The 22,616-nt window shown below is 34.0% G+C and overlaps 1 protein-coding gene across 3 annotated transcripts in view; it reads right to left on the reverse strand.

Moving 5' to 3' along the window:
- The window catches only part of FSTL5 (follistatin like 5), an 838,888-nt gene that overhangs the window by 81,714 nt on the left and 734,558 nt on the right, over positions 1-22,616 (reverse strand). For all 3 annotated transcript variants that reach the window (XM_030916851.1, XM_030916843.1, XM_030916838.1), the window contains one exon: positions 20,324-20,473. In XM_030916851.1, coding sequence (XP_030772711.1) covers positions 20,324-20,473 — 150 coding nt within the window. The remainder of the gene's footprint in view (positions 1-20,323; positions 20,474-22,616) is intronic.

Genomic DNA, 22,616 nt, shown 5'->3' on the forward strand with positions numbered 1-22,616 from the left:
GATTTCTGAGAATAATACTCCATTCCATCAACACAGATAACAGAAGGCTTCCTTCCACCACACGTTCTCTTATTTCCCACTTTGAATGCTGTCCTATGAGGATATTAAGCCTCTAGTTTCCAAAGTCATTTAGACCCCAGGAAGCTATTAGGTTAAGAGGAAAACTCAATACTTTGAGGGTGCAGAGGAGAAAAATAAAAGGAAACTGAATTCTTTATAACCTTGAGTTGCTACACAAACATAGAACAGCTATTCCCAGACTTGATGTTATTTAGGTAATTAAATAGCTTTATTGCTTAAGGAACAGTTAATCTGGATTCTGTTAACTGTGTTAGAATGCCAGATGTTTCATTTAAATTTTTTCATGTACTAATCAATAATTTCAGTGCATATATAGCCCTAAAAATTCATCATTAATCAATACACTAATGACAAAGCCATAAGATTCCTTTGATTTTTCATATTTTTCCCTTTATATGTTAAACTTAATCTATGTGTGAACGTAATAGCCTATTTTGCATGCAGCTTTAAATGAAATAATCTTTAGATCTTTAAAATGTTAAAGATAAGATAGTCAACACAAATGACAAAAGCAACAGTAAAAAAAAACTCATTGTTACTTATTTGTAAGAATATATCAAAGGTCTGTAAGTAACGGTAAGGATCTGGGAACAATTTGAATGAAAATTTCCAGTTCGCCAGCTCTCACAAATTGTTTTTCTTTTCACCAGATCTTTCATAAGTATTATCTTATAGAGACATACTACAAACCATAGGTTAGGCTAACACCCACATTTAATGGGTAAGGAAATAGAATCAGACTCCTTGGTGGAGTCCAGCCAATAACAAGGACAGATGGGATCTGATAGTCTGTGTTCCTTTCCAATGTGGGAACCTCTCTGCATATGAAAGACACTCCCTCTTAGTTGATTGTTTATTCCTGGGAATGTGTGGATATGTTGCTCTCTTATTTATGCCTCATGTATAAAAAACATTGCTTTGGGTCTTTTTCCTCTATTGGAGGTTAAAAAGAAACCTAAGGGGCTCAAATACGTGCCATCATCTCTGCAAGCAATACAATCCTAATGGAGAATCACTGTGTAAGTCAGTATAGATCATGTTTATGAGCATTTATTCTGAAGCCAATTTCAAACTTTAACTCTTTCACTTACATTAAAATAATAATGACAACAACAATAATAGTACCTTGGGAAGTTACTAAATTTTTCTATGGCTCAGTTTTCTCTACAATAAAATGGAGACTGTAATAATACCTACTTCAGAGGGTTATTGTGAGTATTAGGTGAGATAGTAAAGTACTTAGGGTGTGCTTGGTGAGTACTAAGTACCATGGAAATACCACTCATACTACTACTACTACTACCATTAGAAACACTAATCGAGCTAGATGTTTTAGTGACTGTTAGCATCATAATGTTTTCTCAAGTAAGTGAAAGAACAGAGACTAGAAGAGAAAATAAACCTGTTTTTGTCCTTGAAGAATTTACAGACTAGAGGGTGAAAAGAGCACTTAAAATACTTGATGTGTGTCACAAAAACAAAAATAAAAAGGACCACACACTACGAAAGCTCAGAGGAAGCAGTACAATGCAGGATAAAATATAAGGAAAAGAGGTAAGGCTTTCATTGAGCTTTCAAGAACGAATATTTTTATGAATGGAAAGAGAATGCTTTTAAAAGTTAACTTATGGAAATATTTTACAGGAAGTATCAGAAGGCAGTTCATGATGAATTGCCTTCAAATAAATTAGGATATATGTATTTGGAGGAGAAAAATATCAGCCGATTTTCAAAATAACTTTGGACTTTGAAAAATGTCTACTCAATGATTTCTAAAAGTTTTGAACATTTTGTTTCAGCTTTTCAAAAGTTTTGCACTAAATTCAGTTATTTTGCTGTCTGGTTATAAAAGTTCACCAGAATTGAAAAATATATGCAGATCAAAATAAAAAAATGTAATGTAACATACTTTATTTGGAAAAATTGCAATTTTAAGAAAATTTGTTTATAAGTTTACAAGTATAAAATAACACATTTTATACAGGAAACATTTATATGATTTTCATCAACAGAATCATATATTGTTTTTTCTTTTTTTTTTCAGAATCATATATTAATGATAAAAATATTTCCAAATGGCTACCTTCAGGATAATACTTTCATGACTCAATTTTCAGTCAGAAAAGCAGATATGTTACTATTAATACCATCAGCTTTGGCAAGGGAATAAATAATGTGCTGGATTTTACAAAATACTTGCTCGTGTGCTCTTGAAATTGACTTTAAAGAATTAGTAAATTTAGACCAACTGGATTTTATAGAACAGAAGGGCAATATTTTTGACACGTAAGAAATTATGTTTTTGCCACAAGACAACTTCTGAACTTCTTTGTCACGAAAGAGTTGAAATGGTTCTCCACCTGTTATGCAAAGGATTGCAAAGACTCTGTTATCCTTGACTGCCATCTTCCTCCCATACTTCACATCCTCAGGAAATGCAATTGAATCTACCTTCTAAATGATGATCCCTTTGCAATAGCCCTACTATCCCCATGAACACAGTCACCATTATCATTATCACATGGTGTCTAACTTCTAACCTTATACTCATCAGTCTTTCTCACAAATTTGTTTGAGTGATTTTTTTTTTTTCCATTCTTTAAGCATCAGACAAGTCATGACAATAATCAGCTCCAAAATATCAGTTTCTGGAAGAGATAAATTTTGTGCTGGATTTTACAAAATACCTGCTAAGATACTCTTGAAATTTACAGGATCTTCTAATTTCTTTTAGACTGAAAGCCAAAAGTCCTTATAATGACCACCTGGCCTTACCTGAACTGACACCTCCCCAGTCTTCTCCAGCCTCGTCGCCAACTACACTTTCCTCGATGTCTCTGATACAGAATCTCCTGGCCTCCATTGCTGTTCATCCAATATGTCATCCATGCTTCTGCCTTTTGGAGGGTCTTTCCCTGAAAAGTTCTTCCATAGAATCCCAATGCCTGCTTCCTCAACATCTTTACTCATAATTCACTTTCTCAGCACGGCCAGATTGATCACCCTATTTAATAATCAAACCCTCCTTCCCTGTGTGCATACCCCTTCTCCTCAGCTTTCCCAAGCCCCCCCGTCCTTGCTCTGCGCTTTACATTTTCCAAGAGCACTTACCACCTTACATATGGCATAATTTGTATTTTACTATATTTATTTATTATCTGCCTCCATCTAATAGATTCTACGCTCCCAGAAGTTAAGCTTTTTGTGTTTGTTTAGGTTAATGATATAAACTATGCACTTAGAATAATACTTAGTGAAATAGTATTCTCAATTTATAATTAATAAACTTCTAAGTCTACTTAATTGTAAAAAGTAAGTCGCAACATTTTGTAGCATGGCAACTAATTATTATTATTAAGATCATGATCATTATTACTATTATTTATTTTCTTAAAAAAATTTCTCTGATGTTGAAATTGAGATTATTTTATGTAACAAAAATAATTATACTCCTGCACTCAGCTTATACAACCTGGCTCTTTTAATGAGGTGTTTTACAGATACCTTATTTGTACGAGACACAGATTTTAAAAATTTAATTTTCATAATAGTCTTTTTGTTGAAGTATGCACTATTGTTATTCCTTTTATATGGATAAAAGTAAGCAGAAGACTAAGAGTACCAATGCTGATCCCTTCATACTGTAAAATCCCCACTTTCTTCTCAAGACACTAGAGTTCACTATATGTTACCTGACCATCCAACATACAGATAAATTCAGGCCTTCAATATTGGTCCTTATAGTAGCTTTTTATTAAGTACAATATGATTTTTTTAAGATGAAAAAATTGTGAACTGATGTCACAGGATTCTCTTCCCATAACTAGTCACCTGTAAGTTCTTTGGGTTTCACATGCTCCACTTTGGAGCCCACTGGTGTGCACATTTTTTGTTTATGCAGTCACCATTCATTTAATTTAGGAAAAATGACATGAAGTGAATGCATTATTCATGAATATATAATTAGGAAAAAGCATTAGTTATGTGCTCATATTTTATTTCAAAATTAACCTATATAATGCTCATGTATTGCTTACTGTAATTTACATTAAAAAAATAAAGATGGGTTCTTCCTAGTTGCCCAGGCTGGCCTCCAACTTCTGGTCACAAGCAATCCTCCCACCTCAGTTTACCAAGTAGCTACAGACAAGTGCCACCACGAACGGCAGTATAATTTACACTTGACTACCCAAATTTATTTTGCTAGAAAAGTTGTTTTCAAACTGTATTGAGAAGCCTATGGAAATGAGACTTACTTGTAGCTGGCAGTTGGAACCATCATAACAGAACAAAGAGGATCACTTTGCATCTATTGAATGATTCTGTAAGATTTTATTTAAGTGATAGCTTCCAATTCTATATTGGAAATTTCTCTCCTACATCATAATTACTAAAATAAATGTTGTTCACACAGTAGCCTTTGCTTAGCCTGGTGATATTGATATTATTAATTTACAATCTCTCTTCTGCAGTTTTATTGAATTATTAAATGTTTTCAAAAATATGTTTCAAATAATAATGTTTAAAATTGTACTCAATCAATAGTCGTGATTTATATATGAGTTCTAGAATCTACATTTCTCAGTTTCTCATGCAAGCACTGTTATATTGTCATGATGAATGAACTTTTTACCTTATTGCTTTGTATAATAATATAAAATATATAGTGAAATAACAAAAAAGTTATTTGTTGTAGCTTTATACACATATTGATAAAAGCATTTTTTCTTTACTATTTTTAAAACATTGTTGAAGGATACTCAATTTACTTACATTATGAGATTTTAAAATTTCTTTTGTTGCTGTCTAAACTTAACACCCTCACAATCTCAACATACATAGTATTAAAAAATTCATCAATATTTCTTGAGGGGGTGCATATAAAACAAATTTAAAATACATGATGCCCTAGTCATGGACCAGTTGTAGCAACTTCTAAACATGAAATACTGACAATAGCAACAAAGATACACAGAACTTGTGGTTTGGTCTTGACATGAAGGAACAGTGAAGCACAGCTTGTTTATCAGTCTGACAAGGAAAGAACCAGCTGGCTAATTAAGTGAACCTAATTTTAAATAATGATGTGGTTCTCAAGATAATACGCTAATGACTGGAGAAGACTGCTGATGATACTTCAGAACACTCCCGAGGTGTTACAATAAGCCCCTTCTGCATCCAAGCAGAACTTGATCGTACTCCATAGACCACAAAATGAGGTCAGTTGTTTACTAGTTAATCTTTTATACTACAAAACGTCACCTGTATGACATTCTTACAAAAACTTTGATGGTGTGAAAAGCAATAATTGAAACAATTTGACATTTAAAGCAACACCAAGTTTATAGATTCCATTAAAAAAACATGACCTTTACTTTTTAGCTGCAGATAAAATCATATTGATGTATTTGCTGAAAACAAATATCCCAATGATCTCCTAATGCTAATAATTTATTATAGTTTTTAAAATCTTATATTGTCATGAAAATATTTATCATTTTAATAATAATATGTAATATTCAGTTTAAATTTTAAAGAATGTTTAGTCCCAAAATACACATTTAATACCAGTTCACACAGTCAAATACATGCAAAAAATCAGAAATATAATTTCATGGATGAGGATAGCATGAAATACTAGGTGCTCAGTTTGGACTGAAAAAGAAAACTTCAAAGTTTAAATTTCAATAAGTGTAACATTATTTTCTTTACTGTTGTTTTTTTCAAGAAGGCATTTTGATTTTTGGACTTCACTGCCTTATTTCTATATCCATACTATGTATAATGTATGCCATTTTATAATGCTCGGGAAAAATTAACTAAATTTTGATCACAATTAGTATTCTTAGTTGCCTCTGTATAATATGCTCAGATTAGAAAAAAATAGGTAAATAAAAGCACATCATACAGTAAAGAAGTAAAACATCATTTGGACACAAAAAAATTCTAACTTTGAATCTGGGCTCAGTTGACAAAAATGGTCAAATTGAGAGTCGATGCTTTACTTTTTATAAAATTAAATTTGTACTTCGCAGTTCACCATAAATGTAAATGTGTGAAGTCTTTATACACTTAGGTTACTAGGATGATTAATTTATAAAACAAAAGTTGGTATCTTTGTCTGTAAAATCAACCATTTTACATATTGTTTTAAATTAGAAAAAACCTCAAGAGAATTTAAAATTCTAAAAGATGAATTATTTTCAAGTATAAAAATGGAGTCACTGGCATATTCATAATTCAACTTTAACCATGTGCTCTGAGGACTAAAATTCACATAGTCCTAAGGTAATGTTAAGACAAATATAAGGATGTGTTATTTCACCCAGCATGTAGGAGAGTTATGGAACTCATTATCTAAAGAGGTGCACAGGCTGAAATTATACATGGCTGCAAAAAAGAAGGCTTAGGTAAATTCAAAAATAGCAAAACATATATTTTTAAAGATAAATGTATGTATTTTGGTAGCATATATATAAAACTTGAGGTAGATATTTACAGTCAACAACATGCCGCAAAAAGTAGTTTCCCTCGCAGAAAGAATACTGCATAGATGTACCCAGTATGGAAATTTTCATTCCTTATACTCAGGTGATCACTACATTTCTGTAGAATAGTTTGTCCAGAATGGCCCACACAATTGCAGTTGCTCTTTCACTCTCCTGCTTTGTAGCAAGGTATTTAATAGCTCTCATAATTGAAAACCCTTTTTTATAATTGACAGGTAATAATCCCATCACATACCTCTCCAGAGCTGAGTGAGCGACCTCCACTACATAATGCTGCCTCTGTGTTTTGCTCCAAGGATTAAATGCCTACAATTTTTTTTTTTTTTTTTTTTACAGTTGGAACATATTTGATATGCTGCTTTTGATTTTGTTCTCCTGATGGAGGGCAGCTATAGAAAGTGAGGTAATAAGGCTGAGAAAGGGTGGCATGGGACAAAATGTATCAAGAGAAGGTTAGGATTTGTCTTTGATAGTAGAATATCTGAGAATATACAGTGACTGTTAGAACCGCTTAACGAAGATACACATTTTTAGATTAACATAATTGTTTTTTGTCTCAGTATTCCTAATTCATTTGGTCAGTCATAAAATCATTTTTTCTTGATTTCTTCTTGTATTTCATGTCATTAACTTATATTTTCTCTTTAATTTGGTCTTTCATACTCTTTTCAAATTTTACCAGCGTGATTTTAACTTAATATTTTCTTAGTTGCTTTTATTCTCTGTAAGACTGTGTGTATATCTCTTTTTTCATTCAATTCTGATAGTATTGTGACTTTTGTTCTTGTTGTTTGCCAAAATTCCCAGATTTATCTATTTCATTAGCATTTTTTTCACTTTTAAAAACTTCGGTAGATAAATTTAACATGAAATTTACCATCTTAACCATTTTTAAGTGTACTGAAATATGTTCATAATTCTGTGCAATCATCACCCCTATGAATCTCCATAATTCTTTTTACCTTGTAAAATGGAAACTTTGCAGTCATTAAACAATAATTCCTCAATTCTGCCTCTTCCTAGCCATGGAAGCTACTACGCTACTTTCAGTCTCTATTATTTTCACTACTCTAATTACCTCATATAAATGTAGTCACACAGTTTTTGTCTTATTATGACTGGCTTATTTCACTTAGCATAATGTCCTCAGATTACACCCATGTTGTAGCGTATTTCAGAATTTCTTTCCCTTGTAAAGCTGTATAATATTCCATTGCGTGTATAAAGCATATTTTATCTATCCATCTGTCAACAGACCCTTGAGTTACTGCCACATGATAATTCTATTTTTAATTTTTTAAATAACCACCAAACTGTCTTTCAAAGCAGCTCCACCATTTTATATTCCCAACAATAATGCACAAGGGTTTCAATCTCTCCAACCCCTTGCCAAAACTTATTTTTTGTTTGGTAGTAGCCATCCTAATCAGTATGAGGTGCCATCTCATTGTAGTTTTGACTTACATTTACATTTCCCTAATGATTACTGATATCGGACATCTTTTTACACGCATATTGGCTATATGTATAACATCTTTGAAAAATGTCTATCGAAGTTCCCTGCGCATTTTTTTTTTTTTTTTTTTTTTTTTTTGAGGCAGAGTCTCGCTCTGTTGCCCATGCTGGAGTGCAGTGGCGCGATCTTGGCTCACTGGAAGCTCCGCCTCCCGGGTTCATGCCATTCTCCTACCTCAGCCTCCTGAGTAGCTCGGACTACAGGCGCCCACCACCACGTCCGGTTAATTTTTTTTTTTTTTTTTTTTTTTAGTAGAGACAGGGTTCCACTGTGTTAGCCAGGATGGCCTCGATCTCCTAACCTCGTGATCCGCCCGCTTCGGCTTCCCAAAGTGCTGGGATTACATTTGCCCAGTTTTGAATCCAGTTTTGGTTGTTTTTGTGGTTGAGTTTTAGGAGTTATCTATATACATCGGATAGTAATCCCTTAACAGATATATGGTTTCCATACATCTTCTATTCTGTGGGTTGCCCTTTTACTTTTCGCTGTTACTATTATCTGTGAATGAATAATTTTTAAAGAAATTATTAAGTCCAATTTATGTAATTTTTCTTTGGTTGCTTGTGCCTTTGTTGTCCCATCTTAGACATCCTTGCCAAATCCAATATCATAAACTTTTTGCTCTCTCTTCTAACAGTTTAAAATTTGCACCTGAAATTTAGGTCTTGTATTAATTTTGTGTTCGTTTTTATTTATGGTGTTATGTAAGGTTCACCTCATTCTTTTGCATGTGGACATCCAGTTTTCCCAGCATTACTTGTAGACAGACTGCCATTGCCCCATTGAATGGTCTTCGCACCCTTATAAAAAAAATTGACTATATATGTTTATTCACAAGTTTTCTATTCCATTCCATTATTCTGTATGCCTGTCTTTATGCTAGTACTACAGTTTATTGTAGCCTTTGTAATAAGTTTTGACATAAGAAAATGAGACTGCTCCAGCTTTGTTCTTCATTTTCAATATTAGGTTTGCTACTTAGGGTCCCTTAAGATTCCATATGAATTTTAGGAAATAAGAGCTTCTCTATTTCTGAAAAAAAAAAAAAAAAAAAAAAGCCTTAGTGATTTTGATAAGGCTTCCCAAAGTGCTGGGATTATAGCTATGATTCACCGTGCCTCGCCATGTTTAACTTTTAAAATCTATTGCGACAATTTCTGAAGAAGAAATTCTGATAAGAATTTCTCCGAATCCCTAGATTGCTTTGAGTAGTACTGACATCTTAACAATATTGAGTCTTTCAATTCATGAACATGGGATGTTTTCCCATTTATATATCTCCTTTAATTTCTTTCAGCAATATTTTGTAATTTCCCTTGTATATCTTTCACCTTCTTTATTAATCTCTATGTATTTTACTCTTTATTATGCTATGACAAGTTGGACTGTTTCCATAATTCTGTTTGCAATTTTTTATTATTAGTGTATAGAAATGCAACAGATTCATGCATGTTCCTTTCTATCCTGATACTTCATTGAATTCATTCATTAGTTCTAATAGTGTTTTTGCATAATTTTTAGGGTTTTCTACATGTAAGATCATGCCATCTGCAAATAATTTTGCTTATTCTTTTTTTAACTGGAAGGCTTTTATTCATCTTTCTAGTCGAATTGTTCTGGCTGGAAGCCCAGTACAATGTTAAGTAGAAGTGGCAAAAGTGGACATCCTTGTCTTTTTCCTGAACTTAGAGGAGAAGCTCAGTCTTTCACGTTTGAGTTTTTCCCACATGGGTTTTATATGTTGCAATAGTTTCTTCCCATTCCTAGTTTCTTGAGTATTTTTGTTATGAAAGAGTGTTAAATTTTATCACATGCTTTTTTGCATCAACTGAGATGGTCATGTAATTTTTCTCTTTCGTTTTGTTAAGGTTGTTTATTACCATGATCTGTTTTTATACGTTGAATCATCCTTGCATTCCAGGAATAAATCCTACTTGGTTATGGGTATGATGTAGTTACGTGCTGCTGAACTTGGTTCGCTAATATTTAGCTGTGTATTTTTACATCAGTGTTCATAAGGCATCTTGGGCTGTAGGTGTATTTTCTTGTAGTAATTTTGTCTGGCTTTAGTATCATGGCAATGCTTGCCTCAGTTAGACAGAATTTACTTCTCTTCAATATTTTTAGTAAGATTTGAAAAATATTGGTGTTAGTTCTCTTTGAATGTTTGGTAAAATTCAGCAGTGACATCATCAGGTTTAGTGCTTTTCGTTGAGCTATTTTTGATTACTGATTCAATTTTCTTAGCATTTGTAAGTATATTTATTTTTTCTATTTTATTATAATTTAGTCTTGCTGCATTTTGTGTTTCCATGAACTTGTCCATTTTATGTAGGTTATCCAATTTGACAACATACTATTGTTCATGGTACTCTCTTATAATCCTTTGCATTTCTAAAGCATTGGTATAATAGTAATGGCCCCACATTCATTTTTGATTTTATTAATTAAAATCTCTTTTAATTATCTCATCTAGCTAATAGCTTGTCAATTTTCTTGATTTTTTTTTTTTTTTTTTTTTTTTTTTTTTTTTTTTTGAGATGGAGTCTCGCTCTGTTGCCCAGGCTGGAGTGCAGTGGCGCGACCTTGGCTCACTGCCAGCTCCACCTCCCGGGTTCACGCCATTCTCCTGCCTCAGCCTCCCAAGTAGCTGGGACTTCAGGTGCGTGCCACCATGCCCGGCTAATTTTTTTGTATTTTTAGTAGAGACGGGGTCCCACCGTGTTAGCCAGGATGGTTTCGATCTCACCTCGTGGTCTGCCTGTCTCGTCCTCCCAAAGTGCTGTGATTACAGGCATGAGCCACCGTGCCGGCTATTTTCTTGATCTTTTTAGAGAACTAACTTTTGGTTTCAATAGTTTTCTCTATTCTCTATTTTATCTTTTGCCTAATTTTTATCAGTCCCTTCTTTCTGCTAGCTCTGACTTTACTTCTTTTTCTTTCAGTTTTTTGATAGGTTGTTGATTTGAGGTACTCCTTTATTTTTTAAAAATGTATTTATCATTCTAAATTCCACTCCCTTCACATCCTTCAGCACTGGTTTTGCTATGTCCCATAAGTTTTGGTCTGTTGTGCTTTTATTTTCATTTGCTTCTAAGTATTTTCTAATTTTCCTCATGACTTTTTTTTTTTTATGGATTATTTAAGGTTGTTTTATTTTCCACAATTTAAAAAGACTTCCAATTTTACTTCTATTATGGATTTCTACTTCCACATTTTATGCTTAATTTTTATTATATGTAACCTTTTTTTTTTTTTTTTTTTTTTTTTTTGAGATAGTCTCACTCTCGCCAGGCTGGAGTGCAGTAGCACGATCTCGGCTCACTGCAACCTCTGCCTCCCGGGTTCAAGCAATTCTCCCGCCTCAGCCTCCAGAGTAGCTGGGATTACAGGAGTGTACCTCCACACCTGGCTAATTTTTGTATTTTTAGTAGAGACAGGGTTTCACCACGTTGGCCAGGATCGTCTTGATCTCCCGATCTAGTGATCCACCTGCCTCAGCCTCCCAAAGCGCTGGGATTATAGCCATGAGTCACCACGCCTAGCCATGTCTAACTTTTAAAATCTAGTGAGACTTAATTTCTGGCCTAGCATATCATTTATCCTAGAAAATGTTCCATGAGCTCTTGAGGGAAAAAAATATATATGCTATTGTCATTGGATAGGGTATTCTGTATTTGTCTGTTAGATCTGTTGGTTTATTGTGATAAGGTCTCTACTCCCTTTATTATCTTCTGTCTGGTATTTCTACCGATTGTTGACAGTGAGGAATTGACGCTTTCAATTATCATTGTAGAACTCCAAATTTCTCAATTCTGTCAGCTTTCGCTTCATATTTTTTGATGGTTTAGTATTAAGTATATGCATCTTTATAATTTTTAAATCTGCTTGCTATATTGCTGCATTGAATTTTTTATTAATAAATTATCTCCCTCTTTGTCTATTGTAATTTATTTTTATTTTTATTTTGGGACAGTGTCCCACTCTGTCTCCCAGGCTGGAGTGCAGTGGCACAACCAAAGCTCACTGCAGCTTCGACTTCCAGGCTCAAGTGATGCGCCCACATCACTCAGCTTCCCAAGTATGTGGGACTACAAGTGTGTGCCACCACACCCAACAAATTAAAAAATACGTATATAGAGAGACACCATCTCACTATGTTATCCAGGTAGGTCTTGAACACCTGGGGCCACACACTGCCCCTGTCCTGGCCTCTCAAAGTGCTGGTATTAGAAGTGCGAGCCACCACACCAGGCCCTTGTGATTTTTTAAGTCTATGGAGACATGCACTAGTATAGTTACCTCTACCTTTTGGTTACTTGGTGCATGGACTATCTTTTTCAATCCCTTATCTTTCAAACTTTTAGTGTGATTATACCTAAAGTGAGCTGCTTGTAGACAGCATATAGTTTGAACCTGTTTTTAATCCATTCTGTCAATCTCTGTCTTTTGATTAAATAATGTAAGCCATTTATATTTAAAGTACTTAGTGATAAGGTACTTACTTTTGTTATTCTGCTATATGTCTTCTAACATGCCTTACAGATTTCCCCTCTCATTTCCTGCATTATTGTCTTCATTCATGTTGTTATTTTTTTGTAATGAAATGTTTAAATTTCTCATTTTCTTTTGTCTATATTCTGCAGCTATTTTCTTTGTGGTTAGCATGGGGATTACACTTAATAGCCTAAAGTTATAGCAGTTCTATAATAGCTAAACATCAATAGCATACAAAACTTTGCTCCTTTAATAGCTCCATTCTGATCTCTTTTAGGTGTTTATGTCACAAATTACAATACTGTACACCATGTGCCAAAAAAATAAATAATTCTTTTAAATGCATTATTTTCTTAAATTATGTAGAAAACAAAAGGGTTTTTGCAAAACAAGGTTACAATAACTTTTAGACTAATGATATTTATGCATTACTCTCGTATCAGGTAAGAAACAAAAAGTGAAGTTACCAAATTTTACTATAATCATATTAGATTTTGTGATTGTCCATGTATTTGTTTTGATAAAGATCTTTATTTCTTCATATGACTTCAAATTACTGTCTAGTTTTTTTAATTTTTTTAATTTTTTTTTTTTTTTTTTTTTTTTTTTAAAGATGGAGGGAGTCTTGCTTTCTCGCTCAGATTGGAGTGCAGTGGCAGAATCTTGGCTCACTGCAACCTCTGCCTCCCAGGTTCAAGTGATTCTCCTGCCTCAGGCACGTAAGTAGCTGGGACTACAGGCACCTGCCACCAAGCCCAGCCAATTTTTTGTATTTTTAGTAGAGATGGGGTTTCACCACGTTGGCCAGCATGGTCTCAATTTTCTGACCTCGTGATTCACCCACCTCAGCCTCCTGAAGTGCTGGGATTACAGGCGTGAGTCACCGTGCCCAGCCTGTGCACTGTTATGATTTACTCCTATGTTTTTTTACTTTGCTGGGTTACCTTGAACATTTCTTACAGGACAAGTCTAATAGCAAACAAATTCAGCTATTGTGTATCTGAGAATGTCTTAATTTCTACCTCACTTTTGAAGGACAATTTTTGTTTGATATAGGATCCTTGATTGACTTTTTTTTTAAATTTAGTCTTGTAGTACTTTAAACGTATGGATCTACTGCCTTCTTGCCTCCATAGTTTCTAGTAATAAATCTGATAACAATCTTATTGAGGATACACAGTATGTGTAGGGTTGTTTCCCTCTTGCTGCTTTCATTATTCTTTGGCTTTTGGCTTTTGAGAATTTAATTCTAATATGTCTTGATGTCGGTCACTTTTATCTATCTTACTTGGACTTTGTTGATCTTCATGTATGTTTATATTCATGCTTTTCATTAAATTTGGAAAGTTTTTAGCCATGATTTCTCCACATATTCTGTTGTCCATTTCTCTCGCTCTTCTCCTTCTGGGACTGCCACAGTGCATACGTTGGTACACTTGACTGAGTCTCACTGGTGCCTTAGACTTGGTTCACTCCTCTTCAACTGTTTTTCTTTCTGGTCCTCAGACTCAGTAATTCGATTGCACTATCTTCAAGTTAGTTGATTTTTCTATCTGCTGAAATCTGCTTCGGAATACCTCTAGTACAGTTTTCATTTCAATTATTGTAACTTTTCATCTTTCAAATTTTTAAAGATTTTTTATTATTTACTAATACTGTGTCTGGAATTGGTGGGTTCTTGGTCTCACACACTTCAAGAATGAAGCCACGGACCCTCATGGTGAGTATTACAGTTCTTAAAGATAGTGTGTTTGGAGTTTTTTCCTTCTGATGTTCAGATGTTTCTGGAGTTTCTTCTTTCTGGTGGGTTCATGATCTCCCTGATTTCGAGAGTGAAACTGCAGACCTTTACAGCGAGTGTTACAGCTCTTAAAGGCAGCACATCTGGAGTTTTTCATTCCTCCTGGTGGGTTCATGGTCTTGCTGACTTCAGAAGTGAAGCTGCAGACCTTCACAGTGAGTGTTACAGCTCACAAAGGTAGCACACACCCAAACACTGAACAGCAACAAGATTTATTGCAAATAACACAGCTTCCACAGCATGGAAAGGAACCAGAGTGGGTTGCCACTGCTGGCTTGGGTGGCCTGCTTTTATTCCCTTTTTTGACCCCACCTACATCCTGCTGATTGGTCCATTTTACAGAGAACTGATTGGTCCATTTTGCAGAGTGTTGATTGGTCCGTTTTGACAGCGTGCTGACTGGTGTGTTTCCAAACCTTTAGCTAGATACAGCGTGCTGATTGGTGGATTTACAATCCTTTAGCTAGACAGAAAAGTTCTTCAAGTCCCCAACCAACCCAGAAGCCCAGCTGGCTTCACCTCTCAATATTTCCATTTTGTTTTTACATTATTTCCTCAACTTTCTTTTTATCTTTAGTGCTTTGAGCATCTTTAAGATAGTTGTTTTAATGTTTTTATCTAGTAAATCTGCCTCAGGTCTTTTTCAGGAGTGCATTCTGTTGATTCTGTTTTTGTTTTCTTTTCTTCTTTTTTTTTTTTTTTTTGAGGGGGAGTCTCACACTGTCACCCAGGCTGGAGTGCAAGTGCAGTGGCATGATCTCTGCTCACTCCTAGCTCTGCCTCCTGGGTTCACACCATTCTGCTGCTTCAGCATCCTGAGTAGATGGGACTACAGGTGCCCACCACCACGTCCAGCTAATTTCTTTTTGTATTTTTAATAGAGACGGATTTCACCATGTTAGCCAGGATTGTTATGATATCCTGACCTTGGCCTCCCAAAGTGATTCACCTGCCTTGGCCTCCCAAAGTGCTGGGATTACAGGTGATTCTGTTTTATTTAAATGACCATACTTTCCTGTTTCTTTGTATACCTTGTGACTTTTTTTGTTTGTTTTTGAAGACTAGATATTCAAATGTAATAACTGTGATAATTGTAGAGAACAGATTATTCCCCTTCCTCTTGTTTGCCTTTTTTTTTTTTTTTTAAGACAGAATTTTGCTCTTGTTGCCCAGGCTGGAGTGCAATGGCATGATATTGGCTCATAGCAACCTCAGCCTCCTGGGTTCAAGCGATTCTCCTGTCTCAGCCTCCCGAGTAGCTGGGATTGCAGGCATGCACCATCACACCTAGCTAGTTTTGTATTTTTAGTAGAGATGGTGTTTCTCCATGTTAGTTAGGTTGGTCTTGAACTCCCAACCTCAAGTGATCCACCCACCTTGGTCTCCCAAATTGCTAGGATTACAGGCGTGAGCCACTGTGCCCAGTCGCTGCTGTTTTTTTTAGTTGCAATTTTTGCTTTTGTTTATTACTGTAGGCTGTCTCTGTTCCAAGGTTCAGCCTAATGTAAACTTAAAGTCTTCTAAGGTATTTTTCTGAGCCTTCCTCTGAGCACCAACTGGTCACTTTCTAATTTTTCTCCTATATGCACTTGTTTTTGAATAAACTAGTACTTAATGTCTGGTTCTAAAATGAAGAAATGGAGAAAACTGAAAGAGGAGTATAAACAGGCACTAGGCTTTACACATCCTGGAAGACACTTTTACCAAAGGAAGAGAAGCTTGCAACAATGGGCAAGGTGTAACAACAATGTTCACTCACCTCTGTCTGTAGCTCTGTAATCAGAAGTGTCAATCAACAATCAAAGAACAGATACCCCAAATTTAAAGGACAGGATCCTTTTTGCTCACCTTGGCTCCTGCATTCTACATGCAAGCTGCTCCTATTTTTGTTGTTTTCTACAGTTAATATTTTAATAGATCATATGTTTATCAATTCCCTTGCTCACTATCAGATCAAACTTACGACTAATTTTCCTGATTCCTGAAGTAAACAATTTGTTACCATGTTGTTTCCATTTACATTGGTGATAAAGTCTATGTTTTTGTGTCTGACACAATAAACACATCGTGCCCTAGTTTTATAATTATTTTTTAAATTTCCACTTAGTCTTTTTGTAATATTTTACTTTATTTTGATATTCATTATTCCTACTGAGAAATTTGCTACCATCTCATAGTAATTTATCCGCCTTTTAAGATCTTCCTCTTTGAAGTGACACAACCAAAAGGAAAAAGGAAGATGTTAAAAAGTCAGATAAATTACTGCCTTTTTAAAGTGTAGTTTTTGTTTTCCAATTGAGTTTCATTGTCCTCCTAAATCTGAGGTTTTACATAAGTGGTTTTATATTGTTTCATGTTATATAAATTATTAATTATTATAGCTTATTATACTTTATGCAATTATTATTCATTTTGACCAAAATATTAACTTTTCCCTTTTCTATTATCTATTTTAGGAAATATTATTGCACATATGTTAATTCTGACTTTATGTCTTAATTCCTTATTTATATTTTCCTTCTCTTTTCCTCATTACACTGCATTATTTGATTTACTGCATTATTTGTAATTCAGGTCTATCTCTGAACTTAGTTAATCATTCTCCTCTTTTATTTAAACTATTGTTTAACATATACATAGAAATTTAAATTTTAATAATTTACTTTGAATTTTTAGAAGATATATTTTGGCTTTTTCAATTTTAAGAATTTATTCGAGAAATACATGGTTATTATAAAACTTAAAAGTAAAATGTTAACAAACAAAATGGTCATCAATGCAGAAATATAGAAAAAGTCTCAATAGTGTAAAGATTTCACAGCTCCTTCATTTCATCAGTAGATTAAATGTAATATTAGTTAAAAATTTATCACTACTGATAGTCACATATGCTATTTTTGGAAGTTAAATATAATATAATCATTTGGAAAATGATGCACCTTGGATAGCTTAACATGCATACACACACATAAACTCACATGTAATATTTGGTCTCACATTTCAACTCATATATGTATATATGAAAAGAATTGCATATTTTGCACACAAAAAGTGTACAAAATTGTAGCAAATAGTATTATTCACCATAGTACAAATTTAAATACACTTTAAATGTCTGTTAGCAGTAGAATGGATAAATACAAGTCTGATACTCAAATATAGTAAATTCTAATTATTTATGATAGTTCCTCTATAAATCATCACTAACACCGAATTACTGAATACTGATTTCATAAAGGAAGTGAAGAGTTTTGATCTGTTGAGCTTTTGTTCATATTATTGTAATCAACCAATCAATACATCACCTTGTTTTATGTATGTATCTGTCTAAAGACATCTTATTTAATACACATTGTTAACTGATGAAGATGGAACTCACGGCCAACAGCATTACAACTCATGCCTGAACAAAGCTTACCATTAGGCGCATCACAATCTTCTTGTACTTGGGAACTCTAGACAGCACTTCAACACTATGTGTGGAAGCCGTTTTAAACAGCAAAATTGTCAAAAGCACAGATTTTTTTTAAAAGGTATTAAATTGAGCATGGAAAGAATATTCATTTAGAGTGTGAAAGTTAAAACAAGAAGGCAGAATATCTTCTTGTTCAAATACAGAGGGGCATGTGTATATTTAGCAATAAAAAAGTTTTCACATATAGGTATGCCCACAAATGACCATAAAATTCCATGGTTATAAATAAATTTAAGCAAGTAGGTAACTATAAATACAGAATCCACAACAATGAGAATCAACTGTAATCAGTTTCTTCACAGCAATAAAACAAAGAATTACACTAGCAACAGCTATGAACAAAATGATCTTGCAATCATAATGTAAAGCACAAATAGCCAGATTCAGATCGTGAATATCATATATATCCATTTATGCTCAAAATCAGCCAATATTTATATGTGGTAATAGAAATCTACATAATAATTTCCTTCAAATAGGTAGTATCTAGAAGGAGTAATATAAGTAATTATTATTATAATAACATGGTCATAAGGAGAATGCATTTGGACTGTGCCCCAATTTATCAACCTATAAAAATGTGTTAGATACTAAACTGAAAAATCTCCGCAATCATGATTGTATCATATTATCTGCTTTTCATTTTGTGAAGTTTTATAAGTTCCCCTAATATTTCATAGTAATAATAGGCATTTTGAAAAATAATACAGTTTATGTAATTACCATATCACTTGAACATTTTTTATTAATCTTTTCTATTTTAAATGTTTCACCATTATTTGAAGGTGGAATTATATGAATAATAAGTGATGTTAGCTCTTCCCACTTTTGAACATCACTTAGATAATTTATATTCAGTGAGTATAGTTCTCTAGTTTGAAAACTCAATTTAAAAACCAGCCTGATTATTTCTAAAATACATTTCCAATTTTAATCCACCAGCAAGGAGTTTTGATAATTCCAAATCGAATGCTTGTAATTTGTGTTGGCCTAAGTTGTAGCCGAAATAAAAATCCAGCCTAGTCAAAATCCCACAGTCTCAAAAATCAGAAACAAAGAAGTGAAATATACAGCAAATATTTTCTCACAGTAAATATCAGACCATTAGATTGTATATTCATAATAAATGTGTAGTAACCTCAGGGCCTTAGGGTTTTCTATTAGAATAACTATTCATCCTTTTACTCATGATTTTACTGCTCATTCTCATATTAGAAAGTGAACCATTAGGCCAGTTATTCACCGTCAATTTGTAAACCTGGAAGTGCCAGCTCTTCATAGCAGAAATATTTTTCATGTTTGTATTTGTGAAACAAGAAACACATAATGAGCAATTGTTAAATAAATACGGAATATATGGATGAAGTGCTACATGGGTGAATGGGTAATGGATGGATGGATGGATGGATGGATGAATGAATTCATGTGAAGTTGTTAATGACTTTTAGAATGTGTAGTCCTACTTTGAACATCTTAACACTTTTTGTAGTGCTAGACAGAAATCAAAATTGGAGGTTTAATTTCAAACCAATATTGACTGAAAACTTTCTCTGCAAATGAAGGAATGTTTTGGGTCTAGTCTCCCGAGAAATTTTGATAGGAAGCAGGCATATGGCACCTCAACATGCCAGGGTCTACTATAAATGCTTTACATGCATTATTCATGTAATTCTTAAAATAACTTCACAAGATACATATATTTATTATTCCCATTTAACAGATTGCACATATCTCATAAAACTAGTTAACTTACTTTTCTCCGAGTTGAGAAGCAAAAGATGAAAATAATTAAGGGACCAGACTGACTGGATATCAACCCTGCACTTCACCTTGGTTGTTCTGCAACTGATTTCAGGTAAAGAGCGTGGGCTGCAACAGTTAGTGGCTCAAACTTGAAGTATGAATTCAGAGAATTGTGAAAGCATGACCATGGCAATGTTTATTACAGATTGCTTTCTCTATCTCTAACATACTTACATATTATTTATTTTACTACTACCTAGCAAATTCTACTAGGTTACTGTCATCTAGTGAAGCCTACGAATGTCTTGGTCTTTATTAAGAATAAAATAAGGAGGCCTCCATTCCAGTTCTATAATGATAAGCAGGAATGTCTTAATTGGCCTCTGCCTGCTCTGACTGTGCCTTCCTTGCTCTAGATAGAATACGCAGCTGGGAGGGAGATTTGTGTGGAGCTAGGCAGGTTAATATTACGAAGTGTTCGTGGATCTAATTTCTGAAAACAAAATCTTACATTATCTCCTGAATTCATTAGGCTTAAGGAAAAGAATGAGAGAAGAGTTTGCAGAAATTGCATAAATGTTCTAGTTATCCAAGTAAGGAAACGTATTATCAGTGACAATCAAGTTACCTGGAAAAGATTACTGCAATAATATAAATTTTTTTTAGAGATTTACTTTTCCACAAGTAGTAATTATTCATACCTGAACAACTTTTTGGGACTGCACATCAACAATAAGGACTCTGTCCAAAGTTGGCTGTGCAACATAAATGAACTTGTCTTTGACATTAACAGCTGATGCCCACACACACCTCTGAACTTCATCTCCCTCAGCTTTGGGACAGACTTCATCCTGTAATTTAGGAAAGATAAAATGAAATTTATATCTTAAATTATAACACATACCTGACAATATCATGGGTAAAATTAATGTTTCATTCTCTACTACTTTCAGCATCAAATGTTAAATGTATATATAAAGTTTAATTAATAGAACATATTTCAGTTCATTAAATATGTATGGAAAGCAATGTAAATGAGATTCCTTTAAAGTACATTTTATGTTCTTAATTACTTATTTTTCTAGTAAAATGCAGTTCTTTCATTTTTTTCCTACTTGGTTATAACTCAACAACTTTAAAAAGTCCATCTTTCCCCAAATTTTCCCAGTCTCAAGTTTCTTTAACAGAATAAATGTCACACTTAAAGTATATTCTGAGTTTTTCACAACATTAGTGGCTGTCCTCATAGCAAATTCATAGTTTTGTTAAGTCATATAATCTTCTGGAAAAGATTTCAGGATTCTTTTAATTTCTAGTAAATCAAAGCTTAGATAAATTATAATAAGGTAGTTATTCTCAATGGTTGTTTTATTTTTCAATCAAGGTCAAATTTTATAAAATCTTTCAATATTCCCAAAGCTTCTTATTCTGCTTCCTTACCCTAGAACTGCCTTCTGGTTGAAGATTGCATACTTTGTATTAGATGACCATAAATGAGGCCAAAAAAGCCCCTCTATTTCCTCTTTTCGTTCATATTGTCAAAAAATGATTGTGGAAGAAATACACAAGCCCTTGTGATTTATCCTGGGAGTCACAGCATAAGTAAAAGTGTATGAATTGTTTTCGGGTTTTCTTTTATGCACTGTTCTATTACAGTTAGAAAAACCACAAATAAGAGAGACTGGTTAAAATGTACATAAAACGTATGTGCAGGCCAGGTGTGGCGGCTCACGCCTGTAATCCCAGCACTTTGTTAGGGTGAGGTGGGAGGATCATGAGGTCAGGAGGTCGAGATCATCCTCGCTAACATGGTGAAACCCTGTCTCCCCTAAAAATACAAAAAAATTAGCCAGGCATAGTGGCGGGTGCATGCAGTCCCAGCTACTAGGGAGGCTGAGGCAGGAGAATGGCCTGAACCTGGGAGGCGGAGCTTGCAGTGAGCTGAGACCACGCCACTGCACTCCAGCCTGGGTGACATAGTGAGACTCTGTCTCAAAAAAAAAAAAAAGGTCGGTGCAGTAAGAAAGAATTATTTGTATAATAATAATATAATGATAAACAATTATTCCAGTATTCCTTTTGATTTTTTTGTCTGATAATTAACAACTAATGTCTAATTTCATTTATTTGTATACTCCAGTTATTATCTCTAAGCTAACTTACAATAAGACTATTTTTTCTAATCTATATAAAGACATTTGTTTTTCAGCAGAGATACCATTCAGCATATGTATTTAATAATCATAAGACAAAAATCAACCACACTCTCATTATCAGTATCACTAAGCATTTATTTTTAAAGATAACACTGATAGCAGTATACCATATTTGACATTGAGTAACCACATTGAACAACTAAAAAATGTAACCTTTCTCAGGCTGCATAACCATTGTAGGTGGTTTTCCTTTTTGCATAAAATTTGGTAATTAATGTAAATACCAAAGCACTTTGCAATGAGACATCCAGTGTGTGGCCTGCTGTTTATGTTCTCCAAATGTCAGATCTAATTCAGGAAGGCTCTGGAGTGTCCATTAATTTTTAAGATCTGGTTCAGTATTGCGTGGTTTAGGAATATAAAACAATAGTGTTCTCCTCTAAACAGCAGAGATTGTTCTAAGCTTCTAAGGCATAAGCGGAAAGACTGAAAATGAAGCCCGTATTGTATGGTGTTTCAGGTAGTCCTGGATTTGTGAAATTAATTCTGTGTACCATGGCCATTACAGGTGACTATTTGGGAGGTCAACCTGAGTAAAGTCCTTGGCACTCTTAAGGAGGTAACCCAAACCTGGAGGCAAAAGTCTGTCTTCACTACGTGCTTAGAATGCAATATTATACTTTCATTCACCAATTCCTACTGACACACTGTTTTCTAAGACAACCTTTTCTTCAGAAGTATACTTAATGTCAAGGACAAGAATCTATTTTGCGAGAAACAAACACTAGATAAAATATGTACTTGAGAGGCATGAAGAAGTGGGAAAAAAGTGGGAACT

This window comes from Rhinopithecus roxellana, chromosome 2 (assembly GCF_007565055.1).
Source record: "Rhinopithecus roxellana isolate Shanxi Qingling chromosome 2, ASM756505v1, whole genome shotgun sequence".
Lineage (NCBI taxonomy): Eukaryota > Metazoa > Chordata > Mammalia > Primates > Cercopithecidae > Rhinopithecus > Rhinopithecus roxellana.